At 32.7% G+C, this 27,655-nt stretch overlaps 3 protein-coding genes across 10 annotated transcripts in view; all 3 read right to left on the bottom strand.

Moving 5' to 3' along the window:
• The window catches only part of LOC129741847 (transmembrane protein 214-A), a 99,967-nt gene extending 87,855 nt beyond the window's left edge, over nt 1-12,112 (bottom strand). The window contains exon 1 of the mRNA XM_055733649.1: nt 11,673-12,112. Coding sequence (XP_055589624.1) covers nt 11,673-11,784 — 112 coding nt within the window. The 5' untranslated portion in view covers nt 11,785-12,112. The remainder of the gene's footprint in view (nt 1-11,672) is intronic.
• Nucleotides 12,113-12,547: 435 nt separating this feature from the next.
• The window catches only part of LOC129741851 (DNA-binding protein RFXANK), a 134,388-nt gene continuing 119,280 nt past the window's right edge, over nt 12,548-27,655 (bottom strand). Inside the window, exons 2-4 of the mRNA XM_055733659.1 lie at nt 13,546-13,581; nt 13,102-13,392; nt 12,548-13,039 (exon numbers count right to left, since the gene is read on the bottom strand). Coding sequence (XP_055589634.1) covers nt 12,715-13,039; nt 13,102-13,392; nt 13,546-13,577 — 648 coding nt within the window. The 5' untranslated portion in view covers nt 13,578-13,581 and the 3' untranslated portion in view covers nt 12,548-12,714. The remainder of the gene's footprint in view (nt 13,040-13,101; nt 13,393-13,545; nt 13,582-27,655) is intronic.
• Nucleotides 21,362-27,655, bottom strand: part of LOC129741846 (uncharacterized) — a 138,891-nt gene continuing 132,597 nt past the window's right edge. For 5 of the 8 annotated variants that reach the window (XM_055733639.1, XM_055733642.1, XM_055733640.1 and 2 more), the window contains 6 exons: nt 23,473-23,846; nt 22,505-22,589; nt 22,158-22,429; nt 21,975-22,086; nt 21,811-21,908; nt 21,362-21,728 (listed from right to left, as the gene is read on the bottom strand). In XM_055733639.1, the coding sequence (XP_055589614.1) occupies nt 21,552-21,728; nt 21,811-21,908; nt 21,975-22,086; nt 22,158-22,429; nt 22,505-22,589; nt 23,473-23,846 (1,118 nt within the window). In that variant the 3' untranslated portion in view covers nt 21,362-21,551. The remainder of the gene's footprint in view (nt 21,729-21,810; nt 21,909-21,974; nt 22,087-22,157; nt 22,430-22,504; nt 22,590-23,472; nt 23,847-27,655) is intronic. The other 3 variants (XM_055733645.1, XM_055733644.1, XM_055733648.1) reach the window with 1 other exon arrangement.

Below are 27,655 nucleotides of genomic sequence, written 5' to 3'. Positions count from 1 at the left end.
ATGTTTGAAATGTGCGCCTCGGGTCATATTGACCCGAACGGCTTTGGAGGGTTAACATTGAACAGGACTCAAATTCAGATATAAAAAATAATACTATTTTTTCGTTATTTCACCGACTTGACAGTAATTAATTTGTGTGCAATAATGCACATTAATCGTGAATAAAGAATTTTTTACAAAAAAAACAAGAAACATGATGTTATATCGAAACAAACTTATCAATCAGTTTAAGTAATTGTCCTGGAAACGAGTGTACGAGTGTACGAGTGTAAGCATCGCAATGCAAGGGCGACTAAACAATCTTCCTATGAATAGGTTGGACTCATTGTCGTCACTTTTGTATGAGTACGACCTCATCATACGAGAGATGAACCGGATGGGAGCGAACCTGAGCAGAGGCGAGAAGGTCCACTAGTTGCTACTAGCTAATACCGTCAGGATATAGCCACATCCAAGGTGGGCTGGTTGCTCTGCCGCCACAGGAGCTGAACTCAATGTCGATCGTCGACATCAAGCGGTTGTTCCTGGATTCTGAGCTCCACCTCGTGGGAAGGTAAGGGTTAAAATGCATTGTTCCGTTTTTTTTTCGTGGGAAATCTATGTTAACACTATCTTTTAGGGCCTTTAACTCATATTTCACACAGGTTTTCACATAAACACGTGTTCGTTATTAACCCAGTTTTTTGTGTCGTTTCTTTGTTTTTTTTTTAATTGGGCTTTATGCGAACATAGCCAAAAAGCGCACTATTTTACCCGCATTCGTTATTGTTTGGTTTTCATGAACATGTTATTCAATTCAGCAGCCAAAAAAGAATTCACAGGTCGATTTATTTTCCGCCATTTATTATGCCATATTGTGTGAAAGCGAAGCAAAAGCTATCGGCTAGCTATGTCATTCATAGTCATTGAATGTTCACACGCCTTTCACAAAAAAGGATAACAATTCGATGGATTTTTGTTATATTCAACAAAATGTGCATGTAGTAGCAAAATGCAGCAACTTTACTACAAGCGGTTGTTCTCCATCAAAACCAAACTAAAATATTTCCAAAGACCTTACCAGTATTCCCACAAATGAATGTGAAAAAACACATCTATTGATGCCATGAATTAAGATAAAAATAATCAAATTGTTTATTTGGTTTTAAGTAAGAGCACTGCTGTTTGTTAGCCTTAGCATGGCAACTCGCGATCGACACTAGCTGGTTAATAGAGGAAACGCGACAAAAAGTTGGAAGCGTTATAAAACGAAATTACTTTCCTTCTGAAGGACAGAGTTTTAAAAAAAATGAAAAGATATTTTTCTCTACATTCTGAGTAACCTACATAATTGGAGTGTAGCTATTCTAAAATAAAATTTTAAATTAAATTCCAAAGAAGTGGTACACGATAAAGTTTATGATTTTTATATGTTTTTCTGAAACTATCAAAAACAAACCTCCCACTCAATTCAACAAACACGAGCTAATAGTTGAGGGAATATTCACTGCTAGAAAATGTTGATAAAAAGATTATTCTTGTAATTTGTATATCTGGTAGTTTTGAAATTGTCACTTTATAAAATCTTTAGAGAATCTCTCGTTATAAAAGTAATTTCACAAATGAAAATACTACACACATTTCTGTGAATTCAAGAAAATACATTAATGTAGAAAAAAAACGCAAGTTATCTACTACAATATTTTCCTGAGTGCCAGTGCTCAAATCTCTGACGTTGATCGTTTTTTATATTTGATTCTTCCAGTTACCAAATTAAAAGGTAATGTCTCTGCAGTTCACCATATTGACTTAATATATATTTATAATGAAACATGTTCAATTCATCATTGAATACTTATATGTACTGGCAAAGTAAAGGTTGGGAATTGTTTCCTTGAACAATCTGGCTTTTGTCAGATTTTTTTTTCAAATCAAGTCTTGGTGATATATATTTATTAGCATAAAAATTATTCAGATCTGAATGAAATCAATCATCGATAGCTGATAAACCATCAAAAACAACATAAATAGAAAAAACTGATTATGTTTTCGTTTGTTTTCCTCCATTGAATCAAACAATAATATTTGGAAATTTCAGAGGAAAAATTGATTAACAAAGTTTTTCTTAGAAATTCGAAAAGATATTATTACTAGTTTTCTAACATTACTGAATTGCTCGAGTTTTATTATATTTAACAAATTTGTTGAAGACTGAAAATTGATTTGACTTCTGTTTTTATAATTTCCAAAATTCATTTTGAATTTAAACTACTTTAAAAAATCGTCAATATTCTCATATTCTTCCGAGCAGGAGAATAAAAAATACCTCAAGAAGTCAAAATTTCTAGCAAGCTTCTAGAAAATTATTCATTGTTTAAAATCTTCATTTTTAAAATTTTTGCAACGTTATACAGTTACAGTCAAATAAGTGCACAAATTCTTTAAAAGACATACTGCCTATTTATAAAGGTTATTCAAAAAAACAAAAGATGATAGAAAAAAACAAATAATTGTGATTTGGATTAGCTCTTAAATTCTGTACCTCTCGGAAAAATGTTAATTTTGTGGCCTTGTGGAATGAAAAACCCTTTCGAATCTGGAATTGAACAACCCTGAAACCCTAAAACCCTAACCAGCATTGTAGTCAAATAGTTACTCATGCGGACCTCGATTCAGACCACCTTCCAGTAACTTTTTCTTTATCAAAATCTCCCATTGAAAATCCTTTAAAATCAACATTTAACTTTCAAAAAGCTGACTGGGAGCGATATAGAAATTTTTTGAACGTAATTTGGATGTAAACGTTCCATAGAATTCAATAGAAGACATAGATTTAGCTGTAGAAAAATTTGACAACTCAATAGTCAATGCTAAAGCCGCTTCAATACCTAAAGTTAAACATACATTTAATCAACCTTTGATTGATGATGATTTTCAGTTTTTGATACGACTGAAAAACATTCGTCGACGCCAATATCAACGTACTAGGGATCGTTTTTTGAAATTTATTTATTGCGACCTTCAAAAAGAGATCAAACGTCGTTTAATATTCATTCGTAATGAAAATTTTGCTAAAGCAGTAGAGGACATAAAACCCTACTCAAAGGCATTTCGGAAATTAACTAAAAAGCCCCAGAAGCCAATTCCTACTTTGAAAGATGGGGATAAACTTCTTTTGACTAATGCAGAAAAAGCTAAAAAATTAGCCCAACAGTTTGAGTCTGCTCATGATTTTAATTTAAACGTTGTAAGTCCAATTGATGCTCAAATACCCCTTGAATTTGATGATATTCTTTCCAAAAAAAATGTATTGGAAAGTTCTTGTGAGACAAATATTGAAGAATTTAAATTGATTTTCAAAAAAATTTAAAATATGAAAGCCCCGGGGGAAGATGGGATTTTCTATATTCTAATTAAAATGTTGCCTGAAAGCACTTTAAATTTTTTAGTAAAAATCTTCAACAAATGTTTCCACTTGGCTTATTCTCCCAATAAATGAAAAAATGCCAAAGTAACTCCAATTTTAAAACCTGGAAAAAGTGCATCAGAGTCTTCAAGTTATCGACCAATTAGTTTGCTTCCTTCTTTAAGTAAACTATTTGAGAGAGTTATTTTGAATAGACTGACAATTCACATTAATCAGAATTCTATTTTCCCTGATGAACAATCTGGTTTTCTTCATGGATTATATGATTAACACTAGCAAATCTGAAGGTTATTCAACTGGTGTTGCTCTTCGTGATATTGAAAAAGCTTTTGACAGTGTTTGGCACAAATGTTTAGTAGCTAAATTAGCTCGATTTGATTTTCCTGTATATCTCACCAAAATTATTCAAAATTATTTGACTAGCCGAACCTTACAAATAAGCTATCAAAATTCATGCTCTGAAAGGACAGGAGCTGGTGTCCCTCAGGGCAGTATACTTGGGCCAATTTTATACAATATTTTTACTTCTGATCTTCCTGATGTACCAGAAGGAAAAGGTAGACGATTATTTGCTGATGATACTTTGCTTTCAGCCAAAGGTCGGAATTTACGGGTGGTACGCAGTAGATTGCAACAAAATTTAAATTCCTTTTTGAATTACTTGAAAATGTGGCAAATTTCTCCTGACGCTTTGAAAACTCAACTTATTCTATTTCCTCATAGGCCAAGAGCTGAAGTTTTAAAACCTAATGAAAATCATCCCATAACTTTTAATGGAGTTTCATAAGAATGGTCTGATCACGTGAAGTACTTGGGACTCACACTTGATCGGAATCTTACTTTCAAAAATCACATTGAAGATATTCGTTCTAAATGTAATAAATACACTAAATCTCTTTATTCTCTCATCAACAGGAAATCAAAGCTGTGCCTGAGGAATAAGTTACTCATCTACAAAAAGGTGTTCCGACCAGCAATAATGTATGCAGTTCCGATTTGGTCTAGCTACAGCGCGACGAGGAAGAAAGCAATCCAGAGAATTCAGAACAAGGTTCTGAAAATAATTTTGCGGCTTCCACCTTGGCACAGCACCGAAGATCTTCACCGGATTGCGGGCATTGAATCTATCGAAGAAATGGCCAACATTATCATCTCCAACTTCAGAGGCAAATCGATGCAGTCTTCCATCGCAGAGATTCGTTCTCTCTATAATTAGTTTAATTTTAGGATATTTTTAGTTTTTAGTTGTAAGTTTAAAATATTTTTGACACTCAGGATGTTCTCCTACATAACAATACTTGATTGCGCTCAGCAGATTTAAGTCGAATAAATAAATTTTAGTGATTAGTAAACTATAGGGCTCTGGACAGTTCATTATTGAACTGAACACCTAATTTAACGTAATAATGTAATATAAATGTAATGATGAATTGGTACGAATAAAAACATTTAAAAAAAGGACTCAGGTTGCACATTTAAAAAAAACACGAGCACTGTTGTAGTCATCACTTTTTTATCAGGCTGTTGGAAAGCGAATCGATGAAAAACGTTGTATCTTCCATCCGAAATTTTTTGTAGTTGAGCAGACAAAAAACTCAATTTATTCATCACAAAGGATCCCTCGAACTTATTTTTCAAATTATTTTTTTATTCAAAAAAAATGCAGAATAAATATTTTCAAATTTCTATAAATTTTTTCATATCATATTTCTGTGAAAAATTAAAAAAAAGTAAGTTCTCTCAATTCCATATAAGATTATTTTAAATTTTAGAATGATCAATTTTTAAATTCAAGAGATGTACACATCTATTGGTGAGAGAAAAGAGCGAAATCGTAAGAAGAAGTTGAGATTGACGAAATTTTTGTGCTAAAAGTTTAGCGCGAGAATAAAATCTCAATAAATGAAATAAAAAAAATATGAAAATCGGGTGCCATGACTTTTATTTGATACGAATAAAAACTAATAATCAACTATCAAGTTCCACAAAAACATTTTCGAAATAATCTCTGCTCTGCGCGACGAACACAACAAAAAATGCATCCAAATCGAATGATACCTGCAGGAGTAGATCGTGTACGTAGGGTCAAGTGGGGTAATTATGAACACGGGGTAATTCCGAACAAGTGCCATACGCGCTGCTGTGGGGGATGAATGAACACAAAAAATTCCAAAAGTGGTAGTTTAACATCCTATTGATAGCTGTAAGGTGTTTTCGATCTGTTTTCAAATCATAATGGTATCATTTCAGATGTTTTAAAAAACCATTACCTCGTGAAACAGAAATCGTTTCGGACAGTGTTTAATGTTTTGAATATCTGATCAAAGCAAATCCAGCTGGAATGTTGTTATCACCTGTTTTACATCCAGTTTATGATGCTTTGTGTGGATTTTGAAGAAATTTTGAAAAAATTTATTCGCACTTATTAACAGATGAGTGTTCATATTTACCCCATAGTTTTCGTCCTATGGGGTAATTATGAACACATTTTCTTATTAGTTTCCTGACATTCCTTTGGCGTTTTGATGGTCAAATGTTTCATTTATCCACTTAGGGGGCCATTCACTAATTACCCAAGCATTTCCAGACCCCTTTACCCCTCCCTCCCCTTGTAATAAATTTCTTAAAAAACTACCCCCCCCCCTTTCTATAACATCTTAAAACATTAACAACTGTGGAGAAATCATAGCCGGGAAACATCAACACTCGGCATTTATATCCCAAAATCCACTGGACCAAATTCAATAAATTTCATAATTAAATTAGGTCTGCAATGTTAAGTTTTGAATTTTCTAAAAATTGATTTTTTTCCAAAATTGAGATTCGAATTAAGAAAAAAAAGCTATGTCAGTTCTTCTCAGTCTTTGCAAAAAAATTTAGAACCCCATTTTTTTAAACTGAAAATAAAATTTCAAAGGTGGGAAAAAGTGAAAAAACAAAAATTTTGAAAAAAGGTCAATCCGTAACCAAATTTAAACAAGTCTTAATTTTGTTTAAATAAATAGTGATAAAAACTTGCATTTCGTTGATATGAAAAAAGGCAGTCAAAAGTTATACCGATAATACCAAAACCGAAAACCAGTATCCCAGGAATAGTTCTCTTATACCGAATACAGTGCTTCCAAAACCAGGTTTTTTGGTAATTGATAAACAATAAGGTTATCAACCAGACTTGAAGAAATGTTTAATTTGACTAAAAATTAAATTCACCATTTGTTTACAAAAGGTTTGCTGATCGAGCTTTTATTAAAAACTGTGTGAAATTTAATATTATTATGAACCTTAAATCTCTGTGGTCAACAGTATAATATATGAAAAATTTTGATAAATTTAATTGGTGGATAAGTCTACAAAGCAAAGATCAATTTACCTGTATGTTTGGACAACGTGCTGCTATTCAGAACATTAGAATTACAGCAAAAAATAATTGTTTATGTGTTAAATCCGGATATCAAAGATCCAAAATCTATTTTCTTGCAGCCTATTTTTATCTTAGATGCTCTTTTCAATGTTTATTTAAGCCTACCCCTTTGCTGATACCTGATAGATACTTTTTTCAATGTTAATTTGTTCGAATATTTTTTTTTTTTAATTTGGTGTAAAATAAACATCTTTTGGTTGAAGATTTTCTCTTTCAGTTTGTTGAGGAAAACTTCGGTAGTACTTCAATTTTTTTTTGAAAGAATAGAGCTACTTATGTGAAATTTCATACAGGTGATAAGTGTCAATATTTTTCGAAACTGTCGATTATATAGAACTGGCAAGATTTGTAAAAAATGACTGTTCACTGATCCAAGAAGATTTTAATGAGTGTTTTTGTGAAACAACCCTTTAAAAATATTTTCGAATCTCCTGTATTTGTATAGTATAGGTTGCAATTTCATGATACCGCGCACGTACGTGAAAAGCCACGCCCACGACATTTTGGTTAAGACTTGATGTTTGCTGCGCAGGACATTTTAAACGGATGTAAAAACTATCGAGTAGCGTAAAAGATGCAACAAAGAAATTAAACTCTCGAAACAAAAGATAGAAAAATATCAATTAAAAAGAACACTAAATAGCTATTTTCCTATTATTTTACATCTTAATTTTGATAACATTTGTTTATTTTGCAAGTTTTGTACATGAATTGGATTGAGTTTTAATAAAACAACCCATTTTCTTGTTACTGCTAATAATTTTCATTATTTGGTGTTGAATTGAGATTTTCTGTCACCATATAAATCATATTGGATAAGTCTCGGGATAATTATGAACAGAGTTTGGGGTAATTATGAACATAATTTTTTAAGTAAAAAATCACCATACACTGCTTACAATGGATAAATGTAACGTATAACTACTGTTACTTTTCGAAAATTTTATACCAAGTTCGTAATCCGTGTTCATAATTACCTCCTAGAGAGTGGGGTAAATATGAACAGACGGGGTAATTATGAACAGACGTCCCACGGACAAAGGTTGCGACCAAAAAACAAAAGTTGTTCTACAGAATGATTAAGAGCACGGAAACATTCATTGATGGTAGCTTTTCAGAGTTTGTGATGAGAAATTAACATATGGTGGCTGTAAGTGTGCCAAATGAAGAAATTTTGTTCATAATTACCCCACCTAGCCCTACATATTTACGCCTCCATTTTTATAAATAAGAAGAAGAAGATATAACAAAAAAAATTAAATAAAGAATTTATTTATGAATGCAATTGCAATTGCAATTGAAGTAACCAAATGTTTATTATTTTTTTTAACTCAATCAAACACATCAGAAACTAAATCAGAATTGTAACTCAAATTGTAACGATTAAAAAGACAAGTCTTATGTTACATGAATAAACGAAAATTTAAATCTAAAAATTGTCAGATTCGGGTGGATTTTTAACTTAGAATTTGAAGCTGAATTTAAACTTAAAATTTTAATCATTATTGTGTAGATGAGCTGGCGATATAATTGGTGTGAATCTTGAAATCCAGCCGTGTTGTTGGTTTTAAAACACAAAAAGATATTCTGGAAGTTCATTTGTTCGAATGCCTTGTTGCCGAAAATTTATTACACAGGCACATTTTTGGAGCCTTTGTTTAAAAATGGTATCGGAAGATTTCTGAGCCCTGATCTGATTTTTTTTGTAAGATTTTTTCAATCACCTATTGTTTTAGGGATATGGCGGTGTGAAGTATGAAGTAAGGTACACCGGGGTAATTGGGGACGCGGGGTAAGTGGGGACGGTGGCTATTAAAACAATACTGTGAACTATTTTTTCAAACTTTTAATGCAGAATGTTAAATTAACTTGTAATCTATCCAATAACTGTAAAAGAGATACGGTTCTGACAATTGCGGATGTTTACGGTGACTTTTTATGAATTTTATATTTTTAACTACGATGTCGAGGTGATGTGCATCTTTTTCAATCGCTAATTTCTCGTAAACTAGCTGGCTCTTGACGAAAAACTCTACATTGCAACAATCCTTACATTCGAAACAACCAGTTAGGAAAAGAAACGACGGTTAAAAATTGAGAAAAAAAGGGTTTATTTGCAAAAATCTAAAAAAATTGTCTTCAAACCCTACCCGGGGTAAGTGGGGACGGCTTTATACATACTTGATGTTAACACATTTTTTCAATTTTCTCTCCTTCATTCAATACAATTTAGCTTTATTTATCATTTAGATCATGAAAAGTTGGGAAAAGTACTTGTTTTTTCTAAAATAAGCATATATTTTCGAAAATATCGGATTACACACAATAATAATTGAAAGATGCCTTATTAATAGTACCATGAACTTTTTTCAAAATTTCGGACGGTTCGAGCAATAAAGTAACGTATTCAACCAAAAAAACACAAATTTGTTGAAAATTTCCTGAGAAATCTCAGGGAAAATCTGCCGTCCCCACTTACCCCATAATGCGGGGTAAGTGAAGACACCAGCAGTCCATAACAATTTACGTGATAACTTTTTTCGTTTTGCGTCTATCAAGCTCATCTCTTCAGCATTTGTGAACAACATGTTCTGCATCACATTGAACGCGATTTTATCAAAATTGACCCACTGCTGATTTTTTAATGATTTTTTAAAGTTGAACTATACGAAAAACCGTCCCCACTTACCCCGGTGTACCTTACATGAAAAACAAAAGATGAGTTTGAATCAACGATACAGATTATCGGTAAAAATGCCACAAAGTGGTAAATTCTCAGAAAAAAGTGATAACGTTTTTGTCCAGATGGATAATTAAGAAACACAACGTTTTGAAAAAATCAATTCGACAGAATAAGAAGTAGAATTTTATAAACATTAAATTATGGTTACATTTCATAAACATTAAATTGTGTTGAAAACAAAGATATAAAAGTTCGACTGCCAGTGGAAGTAAAATCCCTCCAATGGAAAATTTTACTGCAATTCAAATTTCTAAACATGAAAGCTAAGGCCCAACATCTTTTCACTCCTTGAAAGGACCAAGATATGTTGATCTATAAAACGTGGTACGGATTTAAAAAAATTACTAATCACATGATGACATACATTCATAAAAATGTAAGTATCTGCCGTTCCAAGCAAAATTGTCCCATGTGAAAAAATGTGCAAACGAGAAAAACGTGATTGAAATTTCAGCTATATTTCCAATTTTCTCTCAAACTAAAACTTCACCGACAGTTTTTCCGTAGTGAACAGTTCAAGTTGATCATTTTACAATGTGTTCTGTCAAAAAAATTACATTTCCTGGTACGACCTACGACAAACGGAAAATTAGAGAAAAAAAATACTTCGTGTGACAGTTTTGCGTAGAATCAGAACGCATACCGATGCTATTTCTACGAAAAACTGTAACACTATCATTTTAAAGGCTCGTATAGTTTAGAGTAGGCAGCGTAGAATAGTAAGCGATCATGAGACGTTGGTTAGACCATCATGCACTTCATTATATCCATTCCGGCTGGATATGGACAGAAAGCAGTTCAAGATAATAAACCAATCCCCCCCCCGATACCAGTTGGAGGAAGAACAAGGGTGGGTTCGAGACTGGCCTCTACTTACTCCCTAAGCATCTCACCTGTCGGCAACTTATGGGATTCGAACCCAAAAGTTTTTCTTGCCGATACCGGGAATCGAACCCAGTACGCCTGGGTTACCAGACTCGGCTGGCGATCCACTAGACCACATCAGCGCTAAAGGCTCGTATAGTTTTTATTTTTCCAAAAAAATCAAGTTAACGCTTAATTTGAGAAATACGTTCCTTCTAGTTTATAAAAATGTATAGTTCAGTATCGATCCTGTAAGTAGTGCCTACCGAAAAATGTTGGCGATAATTTCTTTGCATAAATCACGCAAAGCTCCCCGCTCCTCCCCCACCCTCTATTTTAGAGTTCTTTTCGGTGCAAAACATTACACTCAACAGTTTGAACTCATCTTAAGTGAATTTTTTGATAAAGTTTGCATTTTTTATAGAGTGCATTTTTCTAGTGTGACATTCTTGCGTAGAACTATTAACAAAGAGACAATCACCTTGATGAAAATTTCGTATAAGTTCAGAACAAAGTATACTTGTTTGTACTTTTATTCGAAAGTTAACAATAAAAGAGAGCGTTTCCAGCAAAAAAAAGTGGAAAAGACCCAAAAGTCACATGGGACAGTTTTGCTTGAAACGGCAGTATAGTTAACAGAAATCTTCTTGTTTTCTTCTCTGTAATCGAAAAAATATAGGCAATACATGTATTCCGTCAGCAGAAAAAAAACATAAAGTAGGTATTTCAGTCTGATATCAAAAGTCAGGTATTTGGCGAAATTCGGTCCACGGAATGCTGGACCGCACATGCTAAGCACCAGATTTATGAAGTTGTTAAGTCTGAACTGTGATGATTAGTGCAGGAGAACTACTTACAAGAGTTAACTTTTATTTCTAATTGTCTTGTGAGAAAAACAAAAAGGTTTAACCATTTCATGTTGTTGCAGATTGAAATCAGATTTCAGATTCCTTTTTTAAATTTCAGGTTCGGAGTCTTGAATTCAGATTCAGAATTCAAAATTCTGTTAACTGTTTCAAATGAAAAGTTTGGAATACGAATTTAGACGCTATTACAATTCATTTTTTCTATCTTTTATCTTTTGTATTAAACCTTCGTTTCATAGATCCAAGTCTTGTGGGAACTCAGGTTTTTCTATTAAAATATCTTAATAAATAATTCCATATTGGACATGAGATTTTAAACCGTTTGAGCTATGCTTACGTTTAAAGATGATACGACAAAAGAAACAAACTTACCCGCATCCTCTATTTGAGAAGCACCGGCTTTCGATGTCGCCTTGTTCTTTTCACCTCCGGTCTTACGGGGCTTCTTTTGTTTGCCACTGACTACTTCCCATTCATCCGACATTTTTCAAAAGAAATTAGGTACAGCACACTTAAAAGCTTAGCAGAAGTAATAAATATTTCGCTTTTATAGAGATCCTAATTTAATTGTCCTTATCAGGGATTCTCTTCTTCCTGCACAAAATTTTATCACACGAAAACTACAGCGAGCGCACCACTGTACTATTCAACGATAAGCTAACAACTTAACACTGGAAACAATCACAACTGAAAACTATCGCAATGATAAACAATTTAACGAATAACTTCACGGAATAATCTTTCCAGATGCTTGAGATGAGGAGCCGCAGATTGATAAAACCGATTGAAATCACCACGAATATTGACAACAGGACAAAAATCGGTCTTCTTCTGTTTTTGTTGGTTTGTTTACTTTTGCGAGACAAAAAACACGCTTGTTCGATTAAACTCCTTTTTGGGTTTTTCGAACTTTAATCGTGTGTTTGGAAAAATTGAAAATTTTACATTGAAAAACCCCTATGGATATTGACTTTTTTCTTACTGACGTTTTTTTTGTTTAAAATTTCCTAATCATATTAAAAATCGGCTCCCTAATGTTTCTACTTGAAATTCTTCGATAATCGAAATTGAATGCTATCATTATCATTCCATAACAAACTAGTAAAAATCAAGAAAATCTGAGAGAACGAAGTTTTTTTTTTATAGTTAGGTACTAAACGATTTAAAACAACAAAGCCAAAAAACATTCGTACTCAGTAGATTGATTTGGAAATTTACGGGGTTAAAAAAAAAGTAAACATCTGAAATCAATTGTTGAAATATTGATTTATTTATTTCGAATTATTAATTCTCATTTTATTCCAACTAATTAGAATATACAGGTACACATCAATGAAGACTCTCAGCCAATAGATAACAACCAATTCTAAGATCAAACGAACTCAATAAAAGTTCATAAAAAGGTATGAGGGTGTTAGGACATCAATAAAGCTGTGATATAATTCTCCAGCACGGCTTGAGCCAGATTAGACTGGTTCTTGACGGCCAAACTGTAAGCTGTTTCACCGTCCTCATTAGTGTCGATAAAGTTGGCCCCCTTTCCGAGCAGTTCGTTGCAGGTGTGCGGATGATTTCCTGCGGCTGCATACATCAGGGCTGTATTTCCGACCACGTCCATGTGGTTTACTTTGGCACCTTTCTGGAGCAGCAATCGTACGATTTCGTGATGACCTCCGGCAGCAGCCAACTGCAGCGGCGTGATCATATCGGTAGCCTGCCGGTTCACATTGGCTCCGCATCTGGGGGAAAGTAACATATGTTAGGTTTTCGTTTGTTATACAGATATAATCTTTGAAATTACTTAATCAAAATCTGTGCCGATGATAGCTGCCCATAAAAGGAAGCCCAATGAAGTGGAGTGTAGTTGTTGGAGTCCAGAGCATCGACTATCTTTTCTCCCCGGACCTGTTCCTCCGTGATTTCTCCTTGGCCAGTTTTCTCGTGGAAGTTTAGACAAATTTCGCTGGGAATGTTGGCTGCGGTATTTCCCCGCTGTAAGTTGGTCAGAACCGTGTTGTTGTTCGGTTTGTAGGGAAGGAAGGCACTTTTCCGTTTGCCGCTGGCCAGCAGCAACGGATTGAAATCTAGCTTTCTTAAAAAGGGAGAACAAAACGTGATTAATTGAGTATTAACTTAAAAATTGTTCTACATGATTTCAAGTAATTATTGATAGCAACGCTCTAAACCCACCGTTAGGATTAAAGCATAAAGTAATTGTAATAAATTTATACAACGCAATACATACCGTTCGTCGTCAGAATCTGGAGAAGAGCTCATTTTGCTTTCAGTAGAAAATTTGTATGAAAATGCAGCACATTTGGAAATTATATTACGAAAGAGCAACTAAAGCATAACACAAAAAAACATTAACTTTTACATCCACAGAATACGTAACCATCAAAAGTATGTTATTTCACAGTTTTTGATACTTTAAATATTTTTATTGGCAGAGATTGAATTCCGAATTTGATCTTTTTTTCGGTGACAATACTTAGAAAATATCGGTTAAAACATAAAATTTTGTTTATCCCACTTTTTCTGACTTGTTTTCGTAGTTTATGGATGCAAATTACAGTGAAGTCCCCAAACAATTTAATCTTTTTACACGCAAAAAAATTATAAAGCAAGGAAACGATTATTAAGATTTATTCAAATCTAATTATGTTCTTTTTTTTTTAAATCTTCTAATGTGATGCACGCTAGAAATTATTGAACCATTTATGTTTCAAAAATAACCATTTTTGACCTTTTCCCGGGAAATGCCATTTTATGAGTTCTCCATGAGAAGGCATAAAATGACTTCTAGGGGAGAAGTTCGAATATGGTTATTTTTCAACCGAATGGGATTCTGGAGGAGAAGTGGAAAATGGTTGTTTTTAAATCGTAATGCTAAATGAGGGATGTTAACGTAGAAATATTACAGATTGGAGTGTTTTCGAAGAAAAAATGAACAATTTTGAGTTTTTCACATCGTTTTATTTATTTGAACCGCTTAAAAAGAAAAAGCCAATGAATATTTGACCGGGCTATGGACTAATACTATTAGTCTAATAGGCTATGGACAGCAACAACAGCCTTAACGCCCGGTAGCAGTATAAGGCTGATGTCATGCTGAAACAACTAGCAACGCAACGCAACGCAACGCAACGTTCCAATAAGATTGCGTTGCATTGCATTGGTATGTCATGCTGGCGCGACCTGTCACTTTGAAATTCCCTACAAATCATCACTTCTCTACATCTGATAATGCTTTGAATCGTCTCCTTTCTTTCGGGAGCCATCAAAAATTCATCAAATCACGACCCGGATTGCAAGAATGCCGAAATTTGAACCGACAAAATTCCTTGTTTTTTTGCCGGAACTAAGAATTCATGAAAATTTTCTCGCCGATTAAGATAGTTTTTAGTTCATTATCACAAGTTCGGACAGATCTTCGTACTATTGTGCTTAAAACCCGGAATCACTGCTTCAAATCGAGAAAAAACAATGTTCCTATTGGATTTCCTACTAGTCGCGCTACTAAACACATTGGCATCAGATTGGTCGCGCTACACAAAGCGACCAGTATGACAGGTCTGCGCGATTTCCATGGAGATCAAATGAGAGCTGGTTAGTCGTGTGAACGTTGCGTTGTAGGTCGCGTTGCTAGTTGCTTCAGCATGACATCAGCCTAAGAGTAGCAGAAGTTCCCCCGCGACTGCTATCGAAACCAACGACTGCAAAACGGCGGTGCCGAACAACGACGGAAGTGGTGGTCTCATATATCGTAGTGGCATTCATTCTTTAGAGCCGTAGCTTTAGCAGAAAGGGCAATTACAGCACGTTCATCTACGACCAGTAGGTGATGTTTACAGTCCGGCTCGTTTAAACTCCTTCCGGATAGTATTAAAAAGTTCGCAGAACAGATTTTTCTACCACCTGCTGCTACCGGCGGAAGGTTCGATGGAACTGTGCTGTTGGATTGCCCTAACGGAGGTGGCTTAGTAGGAGCGTAAGCTTCCAGTTAGTTTGTTGATGTGGAAATCATCAGACCCGCGGTGTGTTCTGAAAAACAAATAAAGTTCATATAGAAAACCAACCTTGATAAACCAGGGAACGGATATTACCTTTACCAAAAATAATAGGAACGTCGTATCTTCCAGTTCTCTATTTTGTGATACTGAAAAATCTTCCAGTTTCAGCGGTTACGATATTTTTTCTTTATTCGTTTGCTGTGGCTGTGGCCAGGAACCGGTAGTGAATCCTCGGTATCTGATCGTTTCGATGTTGTTAGGTTTTTAATTGGACCTGAAGCGGTGTCCATTCGGTACCCTGGAATTTGTTTGTTGTTGTTGATTATTGAGATTATTTTTGTAACGAAAATTTAAACAAATCCTCTACACACAAAACTTTCGGGGCTCTACTTAGCAAAATTTCACTGTTACTTTTCGTTAGCAAAAAAAAATTTTTACCGTTGAATTAGCAAAAAGCTAAATTTACTTGATTTTAGCAGTATGAAAGTTCATCTTGCTTGATTTTAGTAAAATGAAAAACTTCTAGCCGCTTTGTGTACAGACAGCAGCCGCCGCGGTAGAAGAAAAAAAAACAAACAGACACGATTGAGCGCGGTTCCGAAAGATCGCTGCTAGTGGTTTAAAAGGTGGCTTAGTCTACAACAAAATACTGGCCAAATCGACACCGGAAGCGAACAAAGGTAAGAGTCAATCATAAACTGTACAGATTTTCCGTATTTTTAATTGCAAAATTGTTTGTTTGTTTTCTTTTCCACCAGGTTAAATCTGCAACAAGAAATCTGCCACCACGACTGAAAATTCAAAGAGCTTCATTCAGGCACACACCCGGTGCATTTGCTTGGCACTTCGCTCGCCGGAAAGTGCGTTCCCAGGATCGGAACTTCTATTTTACAAAATGTGTAAAATTAAAAAAATTGTGAAAAATAAATCAAAATTGAATGAAAGTTGAGTATTCTGATATATAATCAAACATCCCCCCTGATTCTCCCGATAAAAAACAATAATTTTTGAAATTTCAGATCCGGGCGATCTTTTTTTCCGGTTTTTGCTAGAAATTTGAGTAAAAAATTGCGGCGGCTAACTTTTTTCTCGTTTGCTAAAATTTTAGTTAATTTTTTTTGCTAAATTGATTGCTATGTTTCTAGCTGGTCAAATTTGAGCAAAATTTTGCTAATTTCCGGCCTCGAAAGTTTTGTGTGTACCTTTCATGATCTCCTACGAATTCGATGTGTTCTCTTGTAAACTTGATTAAGTTCCGTGGAATAATAAATTTATTTAAACGCGTTCGATTCCGATGACTGTCGCTTTCAAAATGGCGATGAAAAGACGTCAAATTTTTCAACCATTTTATGGTTTATACTCCAGAAGTACCAAAATGGTTAAAATTCATCTTGGGAAAATTAATAAAAAATAACCATATTGGCAGTTTCGAGGCAAATGTCATAAAATGGTTATTTTTGAATCGAATATGGTTATATGAAAACGAGCGTGTGGTTCTTAACCAAAACTAATTACTATTTCTGAACTAATGAGTCAATGGATGATGAAAAAAATTGGTCAAAAGTTTCTAAAGTTTCTCTTCGCTCCTTTCAACTCCTGTCATCTTTTTTCTAATCTTTTTTTGTGTTTGAATATTCTTCTTCAAAGTTTAAGCTCCACTGATTTAACCGTAATATAAAACATAATAAAACATACTTATTTTGGAATTGGTTTTAAATTTGCCATTTTTTGTCTTTCTTGATTTGATCTTTTTTAAATCTTTTGTCTTTTTTTTTGTCTTTTTTGTCTTTTTTGTCTTTTTTTGTCTTTTTTGTCTTTTTTGTCTTTTTTGTCTTTTTTTTGTCTTCTTTGTCTTTTTTGTCTTTTTTGTCTTTTTTGTCTTTTTTGTCTTTTTTGTCTCTTTTGTCTCTTTTGTCTTTTTTGTCTTTTTTGTCTTTTTTGTCTTTTTTGTCTTTTTTGTCTTTTTTGTCTTTTTTGTCTTTTTTGTCTTTTTTGTCTTTTTTGTCTTTTTTGTCTTTTTTGTCTTTTTTGTCTTTTTTGTCTTTTTTGTCTTTTTTGTCTTTTTTGTCTTTTTTGTCTTTTTTGTCTTTTTTGTCTTTTTTGTCTTTTTTGTCTTTTTTGTCTTTTTTGTCTTTTTTGTCTTTTTTGTCTTTTTTGTCTTTTTTGTCTTTTTTGTCTTTTTTGTCTTTTTTGTCTTTTTTGTCTTTTTTGTCTTTTTTGTCTTTTTTGTCTTTTTTGTCTTTTTTGTCTTTTTTGTCTTTTTTGTCTTTTTTGTCTTTTTTGTCTTTTTTGTCTTTTTTGTCTTTTTTGTCTTTTTTGTCTTTTTTGTCTTTTTTGTCTTTTTTGTCTTTTTTGTCTTTTTTGTCTTTTTTGTCTTTTTTGTCTTTTTTGTCTTTTTTGTCTTTTTTGTCTTTTTTGTCTTTTTTGTCTTTTTTGTCTTTTTTGTCTTTTTTGTCTTTTTTGTCTTTTTTGTCTTTTTTGTCTTTTTTGTCTTTTTTGTCTTTTTTGTCTTTTTTGTCTTTTTTGTCTTTTTTGTCTTTTTTGTCTTTTTTGTCTTTTTTGTCTTTTTTGTCTTTTTTGTCTTTTTTGTCTTTTTTGTCTTTTTTGTCTTTTTTGTCTTTTTTGTCTTTTTTGTCTTTTTTGTCTTTTTTGTCTTTTTTGTCTTTTTTGTCTTTTTTGTCTTTTTTGTCTTTTTTGTCTTTTTTGTCTTTTTTGTCTTTTTTGTCTTTTTTGTCTTTTTTGTCTTTTTTGTCTTTTTTGTCTTTTTTGTCTTTTTTGTCTTTTTTGTCTTTTTTGTCTTTTTTGTCTTTTTTGTCTTTTTTGTCTTTTTTGTCTTTTTTGTCTTTTTTGTCTTTTTTGTCTTTTTTGTCTTTTTTGTCTTTTTTGTCTTTTTTGTCTTTTTTGTCTTTTTTGTCTTTTTTGTCTTTTTTGTCTTTTTTGTCTTTTTTGTCTTTTTTGTCTTTTTTGTCTTTTTTGTCTTTTTTGTCTTTTTTGTCTTTTTTGTCTTTTTTGTCTTTTTTGTCTTTTTTGTCTTTTTTGTCTTTTTTGTCTTTTTTGTCTTTTTTGTCTTTTTTGTCTTTTTTGTCTTTTTTGTCTTTTTTGTCTTTTTTGTCTTTTTTGTCTTTTTTGTCTTTTTTGTCTTTTTTGTCTTTTTTGTCTTTTTTGTCTTTTTTGTCTTTTTTGTCTTTTTTGTCTTTTTTGTCTTTTTTGTCTTTTTTGTCTTTTTTGTCTTTTTTGTCTTTTTTGTCTTTTTTGTCTTTTTTGTCTTTTTTGTCTTTTTTGTCTTTTTTGTCTTTTTTGTCTTTTTTGTCTTTTTTGTCTTTTTTGTCTTTTTTGTCTTTTTTGTCTTTTTTGTCTTTTTTGTCTTTTTTGTCTTTTTTGTCTTTTTTGTCTTTTTTGTCTTTTTTTGTCTTTTTTGTCTTTTTTGTCTTTTTTGTCTTTTTGTCTTTTTTGTCTTTTTTGTCTTTTTTGTCTTTTTTGTCTTTTTTGTCTTTTTTGTCTTTTTTTTGTCTTTTTTGTCTTTTTTGTCTTTTTGTCTTTTTTGTCTTTTTTTGTCTTTTTGTCTTTTTTGTCTTTTTTGTCTTTTTTTGTCTTTTTTGTCTTTTTTGTCTTTTTTTGTCTTTTTTGTCTTTTTTGTCTTTTTTGTCTTTTTTGTCTTTTTTGTCTTTTTTGTCTTTTTTGTCTTTTTTGTCTTTTTTGTCTTTTTTGTCTTTTTTGTCTTTTTTGTCTTTTTTGTCTTTTTTGTCTTTTTTGTCTTTTTTGTCTTTTTGTCTTTTTTGTCTTTTTTGTCTTTTTTGTCTTTTTTGTCTTTTTTGTCTTTTTTGTCTTTTTTGTCTTTTTTGTCTTTTTTGTCTTTTTTGTCTTTTTTTGTCTTTTTTGTCTTTTTTGTCTTTTTTGTCTTTTTTGTCTTTTTTGTCTTTTTTGTCTTTTTTGTCTTTTTGTCTTTTTTGTCTTTTTTGTCTTTTTTGTCATTTTGTCTTTTTTGTCTTTTTTGTCTTTTTTGTCTTTTTTGTCTTTTTTGTCTTTTTTGTCTTTTTTGTCTTTTTTGTCTTTTTTGTCTTTTTTGTCTTTTTTGTCTTTTTTGTCTTTTTTGTCTTTTTTGTTTTTTTTTGTCTTTTTGGACTTTTTTGTCCTTTTTTGTCTTTTTTGTCTTTTTTGTCTTTTTTGTCTTTTTTGTCTTTTTTGTCTTTTTTGTCTTTTTTGTCTTTTTTGTCTTTTTTGTCTTTTTTTGTCTTTTTTGTCTTTTTTTGTCTTTTTTGTCTTTTTTGTCTTTTTTGTCTTTTTTTGTCTTTTTTGTCTTTTTTGTCTTTTTTGTCTTTTTTGTCTTTTTTGTCTTTTTTGTCTTTTTTGTCTTTTTTGTCTTTTTTGTCTTTTTTGTCTTTTTTGTCTTTTTTGTCTTTTTTGTCTTTTTTGTCTTTTTTGTCTTTTTTGTCTTTTTTGTCTTTTTTGTCTTTTTTGTCTTTTTTGTCTTTTTTGTCTTTTTTGTCTTTTTTGTCTTTTTTGTCTTTTTTGTCTTTTTTGTCTTTTTTGTCTTTTTTGTCTTTTTTGTCTTTTTTGTCTTTTTTTGTCTTTTTTGTCTTTTTTGTCTTTTTTGTCTTTTTGTCTTTTTTGTCTTTTTTGTCTTTTTTGTCTTTTTTGTCTTTTTTGTCTTTTTTGTCTTTTTTGTCTTTTTTTGTCTTTTTTGTCTTTTTTGTCTTTTTTGTCTTTTTTGTCTTTTTTGTCTTTTTTGTCTTTTTTGTCTTTTTTGTCTTTTTTGTCTTTTTTGTCTTTTTTGTCTTTTTTGTCTTTTTTGTCTTTTTTGTCTTTTTTGTCTTTTTTGTCTTTTTGTCTTTTTTGTCTTTTTTGTCTTTTTTGTCTTTTTTGTCTTTTTTGTCTTTTTTGTCTTTTTTGTCTTTTTTGTCTTTTTTGTCTTTTTTGTCTTTTTTGTCTTTTTTGTCTTTTTTGTCTTTTTTTGTCTTTTTTGTCTTTTTTGTCTTTTTTGTCTTTTTTGTCTTTTTTGTCTTTTTTGTCTTTTTTGTCTTTTTTGTCTTTTTTGTCTTTTTTGTCTTTTTTGTCTTTTTTGTCTTTTTTGTCTTTTTTGTCTTTTTTGTCTTTTTTGTCTTTTTTGTCTTTTTTGTCTTTTTTGTCTTTTTTGTCTTTTTTGTCTTTTTTGTCTTTTTTGTCTTTTTTGTCTTTTTTGTCTTTTTTGTCTTTTTGTCTTTTTTGTCTTTTTTGTCTTTTTTGTCTTTTTTGTCTTTTTTGTCTTTTTTGTCTTTTTTGTCTTTTTTGTCTTTTTTGTCTTTTTTGTCTTTTTTGTCTTTTTTGTCTTTTTTGTCTTTTTTGTCTTTTTTGTCTTTTTTGTCTTTTTTGTCTTTTTTGTCTTTTTTGTCTTTTTTGTCTTTTTTGTCTTTTTTGTCTTTTTTGTCTTTTTTTGTCTTTTTTGTCTTTTTTGTCTTTTTTGTCTTTTTTGTCTTTTTTGTCTTTTTTGTCTTTTTTGTCTTTTTTGTCTTTTTTGACTTTTTTGTCTTTTTTGTATTTTTGTTTGTGTTATAAGTCGGTTTGTAAATGTTATGTTTTTATCGTTTTTTTTTACAGAAGTTTTCGGTACTGCTCCCAAAAATTTCACTGCATTGCTTTAAAGGCAGGAAAGCGTTTTTTGTCTTTTTTATCTTATTATAGTCCGTTTTGTTTATTCTTGTATGTTTTTTTGTAACATCTTTATTTGAAACGGCTCATACCTTTGTATGTTTTTATCGTTTGTATATTTTTTTTTACATTAGTGCTTTATCGGCTTTTAAGACCCGCCAATTTGATTTTTGGTAGTGTTCCCTAAAGTACCACAGCATTACTTGATCTTTTTCTTTGCAGAGGTAGAAAATCAGACTGTAATTAAGCAATTTTGAGCTTAAGATTTCTAATGTTTTGAAAATTCTGTAGAGTTCAAAACATTATGCTTATAGGTACAAAAGTATTTCGATTACTTTTAAGACTGAAGCAAAAAAGGCAATAGGTTTTGATGGTCAAAGCTTAGGACATTTCTTTTATGTTAATGAATTAAGATATTTTTTTTAAATTTTATTTTCAACATTGCACTAGAAAATCCTACATCTTCCAACTATTAAAAATTCTTCGCAATATTCAACAATATTTTTACAACAAGTCAGAAATGTAATGCAGTACGCATTGCGTCAACTTAACTTTGATAATCTTTTTTATCGATTAACATTGTCAATTTGCTATTCCTCTCTCAAGATCAGCCCTACTCTTTCTCTTCCTCCTGTAAACGTAAAATGTCAGCCTTGTTCATGAAGTAGTAACTTGGCTGGCGACCCTTCAGATCTTTCAGTACTCGTTTTGCTCCATTTTTGATCAGAATGCGACTTATCGCCTCCACGTTGCCGATGCCCATCGCGTAGTGAAGGGCCGTTCTTTCCAGCTGAAACAAAAGGGTTTAAAAATAGATTAGAGGAACATTTCTGTCAAAGACTATGATGACTCATAATGTGATTTTTCCTTACATTGTCACCGACTTTTAACGTCGATTTGAAACGCGACGCCAAAAAGTCTACTAAATCTTCGTTTTCCATTAGCACTGCAATGTGAAGAGAGCAACGTCCTGCAAAAAAATGGAAAGAGTTAGGCGTTTTTATCGTACCTTAACGCCTAAAGTTAGACTTCGAACCGTAATAATTTTTAGCTTTGGCCAACTTTGCTCCATCAGGTTGTTCCAAAAGTTCCATCACCTTTGGAGAATTTTTCTCCCGAATAGCGGTCAATAAAGTTTCTCGCTTTTCCTGAAAAAAAAAAAAAAAAATGAAAATATGTTTTTGCAATGCGATTCAATTGAACAAAAACAAAACCATACTTCAAAATCTCTTGCTGTCTCTAGGAATCGAACTATTTCCCGATGACCCCTGGTTGATGCCACCTGCATGATGGTGGTTCCATCGGATCCAGCCACATCGACGATGTGATCATATCCATCCAAAAGCATAGCATTCAATCCATCGAGGTCACCCCGCGCTGCCAGACCCAGAACGTAACGATCGATTTCCTTGGCGTTGTCCGGCTGAGACGCCTGGAGGGAGACATCACGCGCAGTTCGGTACAGCTCATCTCGGTACGTTAGACTGACACCTGGTGGGCGGTTTAGTATTAACACACAATATCTTAATAGATTTTAATGACATTTTTAACAAATGCTGTTCATACCTGATTCTTCAATGAGTTGGATCAAGGCGTTCCGGCCGTGTGATCTGGCGCAAGCGAAATGCAACATGCTTTGGCCATGTTCGTCCTAAATCGTCGTTAAAAATTTTATTTATCTATAAGGGTATATACGGGCGCCAGTATTGGCGAAAAATTGGCCTCAGCCATAACCTCAAACTTTGATGAGCTGACGGCCTCACCAGTGATGCTAGGCGCGTTACTAAAATCAGTATTTGTTAACTAATTATAATATTTCTGAATTGATTAAATTTTTTAACAATCAACAGCTAATCGTTTGAATTCATTACGGGGCGTCTCTAATAAAATTGATGAAGATAAGCCATCATCCGCTAATGAATTTTCAAGGTGAATTTAAAACATCTGCAATATATTTTCATGTACTGCTCGGTAAAGTAAAAAGAGTTGTTTCCAACTTCTAAACGAATGCAAAATCATTCACTGTTACAAAAAAAAAAAAGTAAATTAATAAAAGCCACGTTGATGTTGACTATGAAAATAATAGCCTGCATGCTCTGATTATTTATAACATTTTCACATAATTCGCTACATCGTTTAAGTGTGCGATACAGACAGTTGTTATTCAGTTCAGATAAATGTTGCGTTTAATTTCATATTCTAATAGAAATCTAGGGGAAAGTTGCAAATTCTCAGTACTCATGAAAACGTTTTTCAATAAAAATTCAATTTAAATATAATCATTTTCCAAATATCAATGCACTTGGCAGCCCTGACCACCCAAAAAAATCAAAACACGAGCATCTGTGTGTCGCTTTTCCACAGGGCGAATTTGTCGATATTAGTACCGCAAAATCGCGTTTATCGTGCGCCCTTCTCAAAAATTGATTCTGTTCTCCCATGGTTTGAGGTTAGGGCTGAGGCCTCCTGCTAAGGTGGTGTTCGTGTAAAACTGTCAATATATCCTAATACTTTTATAAATTAAAAAAACCTACCCTATTTTCACTTGACGGAGCGATATCAGGCGAAAGTTCTCCCTGTTCCTGCTCTGGATCATCCAACGGTTTGGCGGCGGCCATCATTCCATTGGCCAATGGCTTCGGCCCAATTTTATTAACCGAACTTTCCAATTCCTCCTCGGTGTCTTCCTGGACGCCGAATTCTATGCTGTTCCTGTTGTTGTTCAAATCTTGCTTTTGGTCAGCGGAACGATCAGCTCCAGCGCTAGTTTTGTTTCCACCAGTGGCCGGCAATTGACCCTGGTTCTGGTTGGCGAAGTTAAACAGATAGTTGGCCAGATAGGTTATCGGATCAGCTGGACGTTTGTTTGCCACTTCCGTTAGTCCTTTGATGAGAGGGTCTCCGAGAGCTGTAGTGTGGAGAAGAAAAATATAACTTTGAATATTAACAGGACACTAATTAAATATTAGCCATTTAGAATGGAGGCACCCCAAAGATATTAGAAAATGACAAAAATCTTCAGAAGAGCAGCAAAATATGTGTATCATAAAGTTACGCATGATTAAGGGTTCAAGGTAGCTAGGTGCTTGAAAATTGTTCCTTATTCTGCGAGTCACGTTACGTGACTTCCTGATTCCTGACTTCTGTAAGCGTTGTTAATCGAAGCTCATCGATTGGTGAAGCGTTTACAAAAGTTAGGAATGGGATTCAAAATTGTCTAGTCACGTCACGTGACTAGCAGAATAAGACCCGCAGTACCTGTTTTAGGTTAACGGAGGTCCATTGCGTTTCCTAATCAATGAGCGTTATTTTTTTTACTTTTATATGAACAATTTAAGAATTTAAAGTATTCTTTCAGGCGAGTTCCACTCAACAATGTAGGGATTTCGGTCAACCGTACCATTTTGAAACCCTTTTTTCTGAGAGGATAGCTGAAATTGTTTGCGAGTTTTACACCGAGTTTAGAAAAAGGTTAGTTTCTGATAGGAAAGAAAGATGAAGAGACCCGAAGCAAAACATAAAATCGAACCCAAGAAACTTTTTTAGATATGTCAATACAAAATTTAAAAATAATAGTTTTCCAACTCGCATGCACTTTGGCAGCATAAAAGGTCAAAATTCCGACGAAATGTGTAATCTATTAGCCGACTTTTTCCAAAATGTTTACACTAGTTTTTCCGAGCAAGATCGTGATACTTCCTTTTTTAGTTATCTCTCTGATTCAACGGAATTAACTGTAGTAGAATCAATTTCCTTTGGAGAAATATGTAAAACCATTTCTTCCATAGACAGCACTAAAGGGCCCGGGCCTGATGGAATTCCTCCACTTCATTTAAAAAATCTAGTAAATGAACTGAGTATGCCATTATTTCTTCTATTTAACTCTTAATTGAAATCAGGTGTACCGCTTACAAGTTGTTATATTTAATGGTTCACTTTCAAAAAGTATCTCCGTTAGTTCTGGTGTGCCTTGAAGTATTTTGCTGAATCGTTGTTCGAAAGTGTCGAATTATTATTAATTCTTTTTCCAATTCTTCAATTTTAGAATAAAGGTTTAATTTTAAATAAGATCATCAAAATCATATTCTCGGATATGAGGCTTTTGTAACTTCATTTTTATTTGTTTTTTCTCAAATTTCAAGCTCTCATAATAGACTTTTAATTTTATTGTAACTGAATCCAAAGAAATAGTTACTAATTTGCAACGAATAATTCATGAAAAAAGTAAAAAGGAGTATTTTTTCTTCACGCTCCCAATATTTCCAAATTGTTTGTATAATGTTTGAATGAAATAAAAGAATATTGAATAAAGAGTTGATTTCTGAAAGTTAATCCTATTTCATTACTTCAGTGAAAAGTCATAATCAGTTGCAATTGAATTTGAAAAACTTTCAGATTCAGAGTGGATTTTTTAACCTTAATTATTAGGCTAGATTTCTACTCAAAATTTCAAATATTATTGTGAAGATGAGCTAAAAACAGTATCGACGATATAATTGGTGTGAATCCTGAAATCCAGCCGTGTTGGTCAAAAATTGGAAAAATGTCTACCGAATGTTCAAATTGAGCGAATGCCTTGTTTCCGAAAAAATAGTCGGGGATGGCGGAATGGTTTTATCTCACCTGGGAAAAATTAAAACATGGGCAAGAGTTTGGAGCCTATGCTTTAAAAATATGATTTTGGAAATAAATTTCTGATCTCGATTTTTTATCAGATTTTATCCATCACCTCTAGTTTCAGAAGTAGTATTTTCAGTATTATAAGAAAATTTAATTGATCTCAGAACAACTTTATCGTAACCATTTCTTACTTAATTAACTTAATTTTCACCTCCATAGGACCGCGCCTGATGATAACTCTAATTGAAATGCATTTTTCTGATGAAATATATTCATAATTGAAGCTATAAAACACTTAAATAAAAAGAAAAATAGTTAGAAATACCAAAATTATTGGTGAAAAACTGTTTTTTTTCTGTTCATGCCGAAAAAAAATTTCAGAATTCGGTGCAAACTACAGGTTTGTTGCGCGACCCCTTTCTGAAGTATAATCTGGATCAAATTTTTCATGGGATCTTGCGCTAGTATAGGGTTACCATTTCCTGCAACGCCAAAAAGAGTACATTGAAAAAAAAAAAAAAAATAGTAAAGACAAAAGCCATTTATTCAAAAACCATGAAGTTTTAGGTTATTTTAAAACCGCCAATTTGTGGCAAATTATATGACTTACATGACAAAAACTCAGAATTTAAAGTTGGATTTCGATTATATGCTGAGAAAGCACATCAAAGTTGATTAAAAAACAGCATTTTAAGAATACTTTTTTTTATAGAGGCGTGTTTTTTTAATTCCTAAAAAACAATATTACTGATTCGTGCGCGCATGATTTGTGCACTAGGCTTTTATAAGCGAGTTGTTGTTATGCATATTGTCTGCTGTCCGAGAGTTCATTGCATACTCAAAGGCGCTTTTTTGAACGAAAAATCCGTGAAATCGTTAATATACTCGTGATTCCTTCCACTGGTATCCATCCTTTGAAACATTCAAGAAAAGAAGCAAAATTGAAGTGTTGTGCAACAAATGCATAAAAATTCGGATGTGGGCTTGTGATATAGCTCAGTTGGCAAGTCTGTCGCTTCCTGAGCAGATGTCCGTGAGTTCGAGCCCAAGAGTAAATATCGAACACAGTTGTACCGGAGAAGTTTTTCAATAACTGTCCGCCAACTGGAACTAATCGAAACAAAAAAAAAAAAAAATAAATAAAAAGTCGGATCTCTTGTATTTATAAGGATACAATATTTATGTACCGGAAGAAATAAGCTAATATGTATGAAAAAGTTTTATCTAACTCCTTCCACAAAAAAAGAGTACATTTCGTAAAATTTTACAAAAAGAAGAGTACGTTCATTTCTCGATCGAAAAAGAGTACATGTACTCTTAAAAGAGTACGTATGGTAACCCTATGCTAGTACATATTTAAATTAGTTTAAGGGGGGAGGGGGGGGGGGGGTGTGAGGGTCTAACGGGTATTAAAAAAACATCATTTTCACGATTTTTTTCTAGAGCTATCGTTCAAACAAATGTATTCAAATTTTTTGCATTATACAAAGCATTGTTAAAAGAACATTTATTAATTTTTTCGTAGAAAAATATTGAAAAATGAGCCGGTGACGGAGCATTTTCGAGGATGCCTTTTAGAAAACAGAATCATCTGAAGTCAAAAAATCAGAGCATAATACTTTTAATAGATGTTTTTCTGGACCCCAACGTTTTTATTTAACATAAAAAAAAATTTCTGAAATTTTTGTGGCTGTTTGAAGTAAAAACTACGATTTTTCACGAAATAATCCGCCATTTTTCACCTGTAAAATCTCCCCAAAGTAAAAAAAAAAAAAAAGAAAAACGTTGGGGTCTGGTATTTTATATGTAGAAAATATGTTGCAAATTTGAAAAGAATCGGATAAGTAGTTTTCAAATGACGATGTCCACAGACTTTAAAAATGTGCTTTCGAGAAAAACGCGTTTGAAGTTTCTGCTCTTGCTTTCTTGCAGTATTAGATAGGAGGAGATAAAGGCCTATAATTTCTACAGTTTTGCTTCGATTGACTTGAAAATTTGACACAACATTCTTGAAATGTTTTACAATAAGAAAATAAAAAAATTAAAAAATCGATTTCTTGAACGTGTTAGACCCTACCCCCCCCCCCCTTAATTTTG

Source organism: Uranotaenia lowii, chromosome 2, assembly GCF_029784155.1.
Source record: "Uranotaenia lowii strain MFRU-FL chromosome 2, ASM2978415v1, whole genome shotgun sequence".
In the NCBI taxonomy this organism is placed as follows: Eukaryota; Metazoa; Arthropoda; class Insecta; order Diptera; family Culicidae; genus Uranotaenia; species Uranotaenia lowii.
This window is presented reverse-complemented; position numbering and strand designations above follow the sequence as displayed.